Genomic DNA, 13242 nt, shown 5'->3' with positions numbered 1-13242 from the left:
ACGATTACCAAATGAATGAATACTTTTGCAAGTCACTGTAATCATATTTACACAGAATTTAATCAAATATATACATATAGATTTGGCTTGTTATTCCTATATATGAAAAAATATATACATATCCTCCTTTCAGTTGTATTTTTCCTGAAGCTGACGAGCTATTCTACAAATAAACATCAACAAAGCCCCTACAGGAATGACACGTCCTATGACTGTCAATGCAACTCTATATTTTACACATTCTGAAGCTTAAGCTGCTGGATATCCATAAACATATCATGCAGCCAAAGAGCCGGACTAATCTGAGGTGATGTGACTCATACTAACATCACAAATTAGTCATTTGTACACAGATGCATCCTCCTCATGACAACTACGCAATGAAGGAAAAGAAATTTCTGCATTCCTACTTTGCTGGCCTGGCAGTAATACTTCTCTGAGACCAAGCAGGTGGGATTCAGAGCACAAATTTGAGAGGGGGATACATTACATGGAAAATTAGTTTTTAATTCCCAACACATTTATTCAAATAAAATACTTTAAGATTTCAGGACTTTGTAGTCTTTTAAAACAGTCTAAGTTATGTAAAAGTAGAACATCCACTATTACTTGTGGAATCCAAATGTTTGAAAATAAAACATTTATGAGTTTGGTGAAAAATTGATGTTGAAAAGCTTTTAGTAAGGGATAATGTCAAACAGTGGTTTAGTTAGTAAATTTGTGGAATAGTTACAGTGATGAATTATAGGAATTAAAAATATTAAGTTAGTTTAAACACTTAATAAAATCAGCGCTGTTAGTGTTTAATAATTACAATTTTTGCAAAGATGCAAACATGTAACAAGGTGAGACAGAAAGCAGAATCATGGCTTCTGATGTTCTTGTTATCTGGGTATTTAGAAAGGATTATTTGGATTTTTTCTTCTGTTTTTTTTCATGAGAAATAGCAGAAGTAATTGGTGAGACGGGTGGGCATTTATAAGCTTTGTTTCAGCCTTCAATGTTTTTCCATCTTGGATGTTGGGACTATTTCTGTATTTTTATTGAGGTTTTTTTTTTTGGTCATCTTTTCATTTTTTCTATGTCCCCCCCCCCCAGTAATTCCAAATAAGGATTTGTCACCAAAAGTAGATAATTTGAAATATAAAAGATTATGCTGAAATATTTCAGACATGCAATATGTTTGAGGGTTCATTTTACATTTGTCCCAGTTTCCCAGAATCAAACCTAAAATGTCCTGCTTAATTTGAATTTATGACTCAAATATCACATACTGGCAATCTTGGCTCAACTGCCCATGAGATCAAATAAAATAATTATGAGGGACTGAGGAGAACTAAACAAGTATGATCCCAGGGGGAAAAGGGTCTTTTTCCAGGCTTTGTTTGTGCAGAGGCTCAAAGTCTAAAAACAAAACCTCTGAAACCCCTAAAATAAAGTTATCAAGGGCTGAAATATCAAACTACAAAATAAAAAAGAGCCATCTTAACTAAAAAATGTAAACTGATAATGTCAATATACTTTGTTTCTACTTTGATGAGAAAAGCAGACAATACTTTGTGTTGTTTTATATTTTAAAAATCTGTTTTTAAGGTCTCAGATTCTCCACTGATTGAAAGCTTCTTCAAGTACTAACCATTTTACTTATTCTTTTTGACAGAATAGAAGCTAAACAACATTTTGGTCTCTTATCTTGACAAAGACTCAGATTTCCACAGTCGGATTCCCTTTGGTCATGTCGGCCATCTCCTCCTCCTAACTCGCTTTCCTTGAACTTGATCATGCTCCTTCTGGATATATTTGTCATCATTTCCTCCACGTAGCATGTATTTATCCTGTCAACTCTTTTTTTGTAGCTCTCTTGACCCATATCTCCCAGTTACATTTGGCCCCAGCGAGCTCTTCACCTGAACACTACGCTTTGTCTTACTTTGACATCTTGCTGCCGAACCTCATCTACAGAACAGCTTGTTTTATTTTATGGCTTCTTTACTGGATTTACTTGCTTGTGTCTGCGTCCTTTCAGCCAAATATCTGATGAAATGACAGATTGGATCTGAAGATTTTGGATTGTTAATTTAAACTACAACAACTTCTTGTTAATGGGGAATCTTTTATACAGCATATACAAAAAGTTACTTGGGCTTACTTACTTATATATTAACAGTAGGGTCAGTTAATTTAAGGTGAACTATGAGCAGAATCACCTGAATGTCGTAAACGTTGCTCGGACAGTGATGACCATGATAACACAATAACCTCACACACTAAAGGCCTGTTCCTCTCGCACACTTCTAAAGGACTGTGGGTGCTTTGATTCGTTTCTGAGGATGTGACGACTGCTGCAGTTTGAGCGGTTCCCTCTCTCCCCAGCTGACTGGAATGGCCACCCAAAGTCCCGGGTTCCTTTGAAAGCTTCTTGCAGTTAAAATGTCAATGATGGTAGGGTGAAATCTGACATTTAACTTTAGTTTAAGATCGCTTTGTTCTTTCAGACTTAATGAGTCTCTACATTACAAGAAAAGTGAACTTTCAGGGTTTTTTTTTTTTTACCTAAGCAAAATTGGCATGTTTTGCAGGGGATCTTGGGAATTTTCAGCTGCTCTTAGTTTCTGACCTTCTAATGTGAAAAAAAAACACACACTAAAGCTATTGCTTCCAGCTCATAGGCCATTACACAGCCAATTTCACTTATGAGCCCTGCAATATGTTTTTCTGTGCATACTAAATGAATTGCTTCTAATTAAATAAAAATACATAAAGAAATGTGGCTCCTTATGTTCTGTTCAAGATGCAGTGGAAAGAAAGAGCTCTGCTGCAGCTGCTGTGATTGAGTGGGTCTGGAAGTAAATGAGAAGCTTCGATCGTAAAAACAAAGCAGTGATGTTAGGACTCATCACATTTACACAGTTTCACAAAAAATTGGTACATAAATTCAGGCCATCATTTCTGGACAAAACTGGACACACAAAGGACGCCACACTGGTTGCTGGTCACAAATACTCTGAATTCAGTCAGACAATTCTCTGAATTATGAACGCCAACGGCAACTCCTAGCTAACAGTTTTCTGTTGGAGTACAGAGACCCTTCATCACAGGAACGTCTTCAGGATTAAACCATCTGTTGTTAACCGGCAAAGCAATTCCTCTTCTTTTACTCTTCCTGCTCTGTCTGCAGTTTGTGTCTGCAGAGGCACTGTGAGAACAAAATATGCTACTCAGCAAAGTCCCAAAAACCTATATTGCTTTTCTAATACTACCACTTTGTCAGCAAAGCAGGAATATCCTCCAAAGTGGTAATGCCATCCATTTATTTTGCCCAGAACGTCCAATTTTTTAAAAACAATTTAAAAAAAAAATATGTTGAAACTGAGAATGCTCTGTTTGGTTATGATTTTCTACTTTCTTTTCTTTTTTTTTTGCTTGTCAGAGATTTTAAGTTTTATTCTAGGAATTATTTGGGTTTCAGGAAGCTCAATGAGCTGCTACTGCCTGTAAGCAACTCGACTTGGTAACTCATCATAACAGATGGTAAAAAATTGCAAAATAACAAGAAGGAATCACTGATGCAGTGCAGCATCCAAACCAGCGTGAAAAAAGAAGAAAAAATTAAAGAAGTTTAGCAGGGAACTCTAAAAAGATGCAAAGAAAACACAACATTACCAAATTACCATTTACTTGTGACTAAATGAATTCATCTTTGTACCCCAGCACTAAACTGTATGAATTTTGTAAAGATATCACACTCTGCTTCAGTAATTTGCACCATCAGATCATGACCCCTTCCCAAACCTCCCTCGTCTATTCATGTTTCGTTCTCATTATCTACATTTACTCATCCATCACCCCAGGGGTCCAGACCGTTAATCGCTGCTGTGTCCCTGTTCAGGGCTGTTTTCCCAAACACAAAATTTCACATCCAACTCTGCAGCGCTGACGTGAATGTACTGATTTCTGTGTCGCTTCCAGCGGTCAGTTAGTCACGCAGGCAGTCGCTGCTAAGGCTTCTGTGTGGTCACTGGGGTACAAGTGAGAAACTGAGAACGTGAGTAAAAACACGAAGGAGAGGGGAAAAACAACAACATACAGTTTTTTTTTAAGGCATGGTGTGCTTGTCAGGAAACAGTAAAAATTGAAAGCTTGCCAGGGACAAAAACTCCAGCTGCTCTGACAGCCGTTTGAGGATCTATCCACAGAGGGACGGTGGATTTGTCGTCCTTCAGCTGAGAGATCATTCCTCTATAGACCACATATTTTAATGGTGAAAGTGCAGCACTGAGAGCAGCGTGACAGGGCTTTGGTGGAGAATCAGCGTCTCAGTCAATCAGCTATTTTAGTTTGTTACTAAGGGACATACGACTGGATGTAAAATGCTTAAATGATCTAAAAATCAGAAGTTCTGATGAACCTTTTCCAGTTCAGCCTCACTACATGAATAAAAGTCACTGGCTTAATAAGTAAAGATACAGCTACTCTTGAAAACAATGCATCTACAAATTTCTACAACATTCTACCCTTAGAAACCTTTGTAAATGTATATCTAAAGCTTCTAATTAGACTATTTAAAGTTCACATACTAACACCATGTTTGGGGGGAAAAGACAATTGTGCACAAACTTTGTCTGCCTTAGTGGAACTGCCATTTATAGTAGAAGGTGTTGACCCACCAGGCTGTCTGTCTGCAACAATTCATCAACTCAGCTTCTGTAAACCTTTGTGTATTGCTTTTTAATTTTGTTTTTTCTCAAAAACAAAGTATGACATTAGGCAACCTTTACTTTCCTCCTCTGAAATAGTTGGCAAGATGCGCTGACACCACCAGAGAGAAAGCGAAAATGTCAAAGCTGAAGCTCTTGACATAATTGGGCCTTCTCACATAAAGCTCATGAGATAAGCCATCAAAATGACAAGGCACTCAGAAACTGTGTTTGAGTGCTCCATTAGGATGCCCAACAATGATTAGAATATTCAAGCAAAAACATTTCTCAGCCGGTTAAAACAAATATCTCTGAAAGACATTAGCTAATTAAGATTTCAAACAAATGTGATTAAGAAAAGGATCAGGGAAACAAGCCCATTAATGTCATCACATAGACAATACATTCATCTTTGCTTTGTTCCCAGTTTCTCTCTTGCAGTAGAAAACTGGCTGAGGCTGCAAATTACTTTGACATTTATTGGACCGAATACTCCAAGTAAACAAAGGAATTGATTAAAAACTTTATAAGCTTTTTTTTTTTTTTTTTTGGCACTTTTTCACTAACAGAAGGCAATTAAGACTCTTCTCCTCCAGTGATCTGTACAGGTACTTAAATATGGACTGACATCACTGGGAGGCAAATTAGACTCTATGGATACAACTGGTTGCTTCAAAAAATGTTAAAAAACATTAAAAAAAATAAAATAAGATAAGCCACAGGCTGTCTAAGGTTAACAGACTGCCAACACTGCAGTAAACTCTGTACTGAGAAGTATTTGACTGTGCTTGTGTGTTTTTGCTTGTTTGTCTGTTAGCAAAATATGACATGAACCAGAGGGCAGATTTTAATGGAGGTCAGTGCCCTGAGACAACATTTGTTGTGAATCGGTGCAATATAAATAAACTGTATTAAAAATGGTTTGAATGAAAATTAGAAAGTAATCACTGGATGCACATCTACAACTGATTAGCTTTTGATTAACTTCCCAATTCAAGATGGCAACCACAGCTGATCAACCCTGAGCAAACACAAAGGGCTTAGACACAGTCAGTTTTACAGATATTGAAGTAAAACTTGTTGGGGGTGACTCTCAGCTACTACCACAACATACAACGAGATATCTGCTGAAAACGTTCACATGAAAGGCAGCAGGCTATATGCATGTCTTCAAGAAATGTTACTTTCATTTATTCCAGCTACTACCAGTGTTGAGTGGTGACTTTAGTAAAGAAGTGGTCAGATTACTTTGTGTAAACAGATTTATAATTTTTACATCTGTGTATAAATAACACATAAAATCAAAAGAAATAAAGCAGCTCTAATTATCTACGCCTGATACAATTAAAGCTAACAAGCTGCTGGATACAGAAATCAAACATGCTGCTCTGTTTTCTTAATGCCACATTGCACAATAGTTTATTAGAGAGAAAGAAAAAAATGAAGCAAATAGTCACACATGACTGCAATTGGTACAGCAATAAAAATAGGAAATAGAAACCAGAAGTCCCTTTAAAATTTGTTTGCTATTTTTCAATCCTTTTCTTTACTGAAGTATACTAACATTATGCTTCTGCCAGCATTTAGTCCACCTCTGCACCTCTACATTCAGCTAAATACAGCAGTCAAGCCCAAAGAGTGAAAAAGGTGCAGAACGGGAGGATTTAGGTCAGGAAGATAAGAACTGAAATCTACTTGGACCTAAGGCTGTTCAACTATCCAAACACGTTTTGGCAAATGTTTGCATTGAGTGGAATACAGCAGATGGAGTGAGAGTTGTCGTGCCGCAGCAGGAAATCAGACTGTTTACGCCCAATCCTGTCAAATCTCAATAGGTGTATCTTTTCCCCACACTGACAGAGCCTGGCACTCCTACGGGACCAGACTTTTTCTCAGTGATGCCTGCTGGTTTAACAAATTTGACGTTTGCCAGATGTCATCTATTCCTTTCAAAATGAAGAAAGTATAATTTTTGCTACAAAAATCAGCAGCGTGTTTATTGTTGCTGTTTACTTTCTTCTAGATGCAACTTTAAAAAACTGACACTACGTGAAATGAGGTGATCAGCCGTAACATTAAAAAACTACTGAATAAACCTAAACAGTTGACTTTAATTCCACCTGGATGATACCATTCACAGTAGAGAAAGACTCATCTCTCCTACATCTTCATTCTGCTCTGATATGAAATGTTTTAGTTTGCTTTTCAAAATACTGTAAATGTTTTTGTCACAGTCAGTTCACGGCCTGTATCTATGATTTCATTAAAAATGTTTTGTCTAACAACAAATATAACTGGAGAAGTTACATTTCCAAAAGGCAGTGTGAATGCTTTTTGCTGAAAGCTGCTGAAGAAGTGCTGAATTGTTGAGTTGAATCTGAACAGCTGAAGTTTTATTCATTAGTAGTTGAAAGATTTTTGAAGCTTAATGAAGAAGAAGAAAGTGAAACCTAAAAGCTGATTTATAGAGACGATTTGGATAAGGTAAAAGAACAAAAGCTGAAATTAGCTGAAAGCAGCAGAAAGGACTAAAATTAGCCCTGAAAACAACATTGTGACCTTAAAACCCATAGAGCTGATCCCTGACCTATGAAGTGACAACCATCCTTAACATCATTAATACACCTAAGCATCTCAGAACATAACTGAATTCCTGCTGTAACAAAAAAAGATTAATAAAAAGGTTAAAAACAACTATAATACTGAAAGGTTCAGACACCAATAATGCATCAGCTCTCATTTTAGTCTATCCTCATCATCTCGCTCCTTGAATACAAGCCGTTTGTATATTTTAAAACAATTTACCGAAGCTTGACTAGATACTAAAAAAATCTTTGTGTTACAAAGTGTTGTAATGTTAAAAAAGACTGGATTTGTAATCAATGTGCACTGTTTTTGTTTACACACTAAGAACAACAAGAATGGCCTTGGTCTGCTCTAATGAGAGCCTACAGCACCACAGCGATCACTGTTTGTAGACAGAAAGTTGATACGGAGAACTGAGCTCCAGTCAGGATGCTGTAAGTGGAGTGTGTGTGTGTGTGTGTGCTTGACATGAATGACTATTGACCAATGAGGCTAAGCCACTAGAGATACCTGAGGAAAGTAGTGGGGTGGGCCTCAGAGACACAAAGGCAGGTGGTCTCATCAAATGATCAATGCAATTAGTGGAGTTTCACACAGTTCATCATGCAGAGGGGGACTGTGGTGTATATGAACTAGACTCTCCAAGGTGTCATTCTGTGACTTTAGAAAGTAAACAGATGGTTAAAATGGCATCATGGTATACGACATTAGGTTCTCACAGCCCTTGTTATGTATGCAGCAGTACTTTGCATACGGGAGTATGATACTTCTGAACCATCTGCTTCTCAGTCGTTCAGTTGTTAAAAGCATCAGCATTTGATTAATGATATAAAGTATATGTTTACGTAGCAATGAGGGCTAAAATCACTGTACTGACAACATCAGTTAAGTAAAAAGTTAAAAGGTTTTGTGTTTATATATATATTTTACCTACAAGTATGTCAACTGATCAAAAAATAAGGCATTCACAAACACGCAGTAACTCCTGAGCTGACGCTGACGCTGTTTGGTGCCCACTTGCGATGCAAAGAGTAGGTAACTATAAAAAAAGATATTTTCATGCCAACAGAAAATGCAGACTGCTCCGCAGGGCTGTCTTGGTGAAGGTACTTTCCCTCCTGTGAGTTTGGGTGAGTGCAGCAGCGTACGGGCAATTAAGCTTCTGTGGACTTGTTTAGATTCAGACAGAGAGCGCAGCTGAAGGAAAACCACAGGGAATTCGGTACAGGAGACGGTGAATGTAAAAACTCTCCTCGCTGATGTACGTGTAGAAAAAAAAAACATAAACAAAAGGTACAGGAGCTCGTGGGAGATTTTAGAGCGCAGAGGAAATAAGGAATAAATAGTAACTGTGGCAATTTCTTGTTTCCTGCAGTTGACTTTTCAATAGATCCTTGTTCTTGGTATAGTTTATTTATTTCATGGTGCAGTGCAGACTATATATACAAGCATATCCATCGTATATTTACCCATTTGTCACATTTTTTTTTTCTAAACCCCCCACTATTCGTAAACAAAGGTTGGTAGGCTGCTGCAGGGCTGTCATCTGGGGACTGAAACTCAAAAAGGAGGAAGAAATGTTTTGCTGTTGAGCCATAACTGCTCCAAAAAGTCATACACTGATAATACACTGCTTACATCACAACTTCAGCTAAAAAAAGGAGGTAATTAGTATTTACAGAATCTCTGCTAAGGACTTCAAATGTCAAAGGGTGTGATTGTTTCAAAGATTATATATTATACTGCATGATTCATTGTTCAGAAAGAATAAAACACTTCATGCAGTTACTGTTTAGAATAAAAAATATGGAAATGTAGTACATTTTTCTACTCTCTTTCAAAAACATTTATTGTAATCTTTAAAGTGTTTGTTCCACAAATGCCTGAATGTGTGTCCATAAAAACTCCCTCGCACTCACAATAAGCACAACAGAACAAATCTACAATCACCGACAAACTACACACTATATTCATCCCATGAGAATGCTTCCTTTCAGCCACTTTAACCAGCTAATGTATTCAGAGAGCAGCTACGGGAGAAGCACCACTTTAAAAGCCTCAACACACACAAGCAAACACATCTACATAAACCAGCATGGCCGTGTGCTGCACACACCCTCCCACACCTCCATCCACTCACTGCTGAAGTTGATTATGGCAAGCTGTGACTCAGCGGGAGAGGGTCACGCTTGGACAACTTTGTGTTTTCAGTTGTTGTGACTTTAGAAAAGTACAACAGAACGGTGAAGTAGAACTAAAAGTTACTGAAAATAGATTTACGTAATGCTTGCCGCAAGTAGAGAGGTTTGTTTTCATGTTTCAGTTTTAGACGTTTTTAGCTTTTATACTGAAGATGTAAATTCAACAAACTCACGCCCAAAATTTAGGGTTTCACATCCTGCCAAAACAGGATAAAATTTCCTTTGTGTCAGTCCAATCATTGCAGCTTTTCTAGCAGCAACATTGTAGAGAACAGCAATGAAATTCCAAGTTAAGTGGTGACACTGCCCAGCGTGGGGCGGGACGCTGCAGCACATGTTTGCTGGCTGATCAGATGCTCTCTGCTCCGGTGCAGATTGCACTGAAGTCGTTCTGAACCTCCTGCTGGAACAAGCTGCTCCACCGTCCAGTGTCATTAACTGTTCGGCTACAGTGATGCCAGTAACCTGTGGTGCCCTGGGAGTTTATAATTGAATTGTGAACAGGATGAACATTTCTCCTTGCTCTCATGGTGTGGAAAATGTAATGATTTCACAGCAGCATGGATGGATTAAAAAAAAAAGGTGATGACTAAGAAATGCGGAGAGATTAATATGAAAGTAAAAGATGACACTGAACACTTTGCAATAATAATGCTTGTGAGTAATCAGTGCAGTTACTGAACTGATAAATAACATAGACATTAGGTCTGAAATTAACTTAAATACAACCTTGGATAATAAAACATCAACACAACATATTAAATTATGTCATTATTTATTGAACAAAACCTAAGCCAAATGCAGAAGTAGTGATGAAAAACGGAGTAACTCAACAATAGCTTGTAGAAGCACATCACGAATCACTTAACTTATTTTCATCTGTATAACCTAATCTTTCCCTCACATCAGACACAACAGATACGTCACATTATTTCAGTCAAGATGCCTTATTTTGTCTTCTTTTTCAACCTTTCTGTTGTAAAAATTGGATTATTCTGATGCTACATGATCTGATTTTAGCCTAAATCTGACTGCTGGGCTTCTGAAGCTAAGTTTGTGAGCCGATAAGAACCAGGTCTTCCTCATGTTAACAAGCTGCCGGTGTAATAGAAAAGACGTTGGTATTAATGTTCAGTGTTTGCAGAAAGGAGGTGGTTTTAGCCCAGTGGGGAGGTGGTCATCTCCTGGGGTAACATGTCGCTCTTCCACCTCCACTCACTGACATATTTATTGGTGTATGATTAAAAACAGAAAACAACAAATATAGTGTAAATATATCACAGAAAGTACTTTAGGAATGTGTGGAAAAACCCACAGTAAAGTGCTTTGTAAGACCTGACTGAAGTAAAAAAGTCTTTATTTTCTATAAGCAAAAACAGTAGAAAAACCTTCAGGCCTGTTATCTTTTGGACTGTAATTTAAACTCTTGTGTGCACAGTCTGCAATAGTACATATGTACATAAATATTAAGACACCCGATGACCTAATTTATTGTTACCATGACAGAGTGGAAGGCAAAGAATTTAATTAAACAGAAAAATGTGCAACTTGAAGAACTCAGAATACACTAAAACACCACTAAGGTGGTAGCAGTGAAGGGTGTAAGATTCAGAGATCTGCTTTAATGTGCTGATTTGTGGATCCTGGCTTCTACTGTAGAGATACTAAATTTAGTAGCTGTATATGACTAAGTACCTTTCTGAATACCTTTTCTGTGACTACAGCTTTGGAGTACACTGTTACAGGCGCTGCGCTCCCAGAAAGGCTGCTTCAGCCCACTATACCAGACTAAAGCACTCTCTTTTACCACATTACTCCACCTACTAAAGCAAGAAGATCCCACAGCGCATTACTGAAAGCTGCAGCACAAAATGTGGTTCAAATAGATTTCCATGCAGGATATCCAAAGTGGCCTGGATATTAAAACGATTAGCTGAACTACAAGCACTTCTGGGACACTAATGGAGAAGATTTATGAGTGAATTATATGCATGTCAAAGTCTATAGTCACTGCTTGTGGCTACTCTAAATCTGATGATTAAAAGAAAAGAAAAATCAAACTATAATCCTCGTGAATGTTCCTCACCTTGTCTCTCAGGTGATGTTCTGCTGCATCAATGTTCAGTGGATCATCGAAGTTCAACAGGTCCTGCAAAGGAGGAGAAATGTAATAAAAAGGAGAAGTAAAAGTACACAAAACAACCTCGGAAAAATGCAGAAATACTTGACTATTTATACCCAGAGCCTCTCATATGCTCTGTCATTTCACAGGAAAACTTTCAGAGTTCTATTCTTCAATCTATGGGTCAAATGTTGTTAATTAAGGAAAGCTGCTGTGGGAAATCCAGCCCACTTCAGCACCATTTACTGTGTGCAATGTCACCCTGGCTTCTGTCACTGCGACAAACAAAACGGTTTAATTACACAGTTGCCTTAGAGATGCCACACAACAACGGGAGAGGCGAGTGTGTTGTTAGAGATATAAAAGGAGGACGGCCTGAGACGTTATTTAGTGATTAAGTGGGGAGATTTAGGCCATGACCATGTATGCCGCTATTATCGCTGTAAACACAGCGCTGTCCTCAAGATAAGAGCAAATATCATCAGAATAGCATCAATGGAAGGCATATACAAGCTTACAATTAGTAGAAAATTCAGCATTCAATTTTTCTATTGTTTACTTGACATTTGTTTCAAGCGTAGTTTGTATGTTTGCATTTAAATTCTTGCTTTATTAGGATTTATTTCAAAATGCATTATCATATCATGGTTTGTTATTAGTTTTACCTCTTTAACTTACAATTTACTTAATATTTACTGAGAAACATATAACGGCTGTATGAGACACTGGCCTTGCATCGTCACATGTTGAGCAATCTGATTTTCTTGATTCAATCTCCCAATTACATCAAAGTGTTCTTCATAACAAGAAAGATGATTTCCCCAAGTGAAACATTATGGTCTCATTACAGCTATAAAAAGGAATTAGCACAAACCTTGTTTATACATATCTGAGTCTGGACTAATATTGTTTGCAATCTACACACAATGAGCAGCGTTTTGTTTTTGCATACATGTACTTGTCCAGATACCTTACTTTGGAGTAATGGAAGTTTTCTACCACTAAGGAAATCACACTTAGTGAAATGAAGGCATTTATTGGTCCTTCTGTTTAGTGTTTAATATTTGGTGGTAGATTTAAAGTTAAAAATCAGGATTAAAGACAAATTTAGGCACTCAAAGGAAAACATCATGTGAAATATATTCTCCAAAGAAAGCTATAGTGTTCAATATAAAAGTAAGATCAACTTACAGTAAACAAGGAGTTCAATCCCCAGACCACATCCTGGAAAAAAGACAAATATATAAATACTGATGAACCAAATTTGTATTCTAATAACATTCCCCATTCACTGTTAAATGCATGTGAAGGAGGTTTAACTTGAATATGTTTAAAAGAAGCAAATGTAAAGAGAAAAATAATCTGTAAACATGCTGTTGTGTCTGATTTTTACCAGACGTTACCAAATCAGAGATCATGTTCGATATCAGGTTAATGAGAGAACAAGCTGCAGTAAAGCAGAAAACTACAATCTACCGCTGGCTCTGGACCATTTCTGCAGATTATACTTCTTTTTTTATTGGAGAAGAGGGAGATGTGTGTTATCTCTTGAACACAAGGCTTTTGATAATTATCCACACTTCCCACTCAGCAATCATCTCCAAAAAGCAATCAAATACAACGAGAAGGAACATAA

General features: G+C 37.3%; 1 protein-coding gene across 1 annotated transcript in view; it reads right to left on the bottom strand.

Annotated features, from left to right (window-relative positions):
* The window catches only part of ube2f (ubiquitin-conjugating enzyme E2F (putative)), a 32538-nt gene that overhangs the window by 2147 nt on the left and 17149 nt on the right, over nt 1–13242 (bottom strand). Inside the window, exons 8-9 of the mRNA XM_017420630.3 lie at nt 12798–12830; nt 11571–11633 (exon numbers count right to left, since the gene is read on the bottom strand). Of these exons, the coding sequence (XP_017276119.1) occupies nt 11571–11633; nt 12798–12830 (96 nt within the window). The remainder of the gene's footprint in view (nt 1–11570; nt 11634–12797; nt 12831–13242) is intronic.

This window comes from Kryptolebias marmoratus, linkage group LG6, assembly GCF_001649575.2.
Source record: "Kryptolebias marmoratus isolate JLee-2015 linkage group LG6, ASM164957v2, whole genome shotgun sequence".
In the NCBI taxonomy this organism is placed as follows: Eukaryota; Metazoa; Chordata; class Actinopteri; order Cyprinodontiformes; family Rivulidae; genus Kryptolebias; species Kryptolebias marmoratus.
Note: the sequence above shows the minus strand (reverse complement) of the source record. Positions and strands in the feature narration are given on the sequence as shown.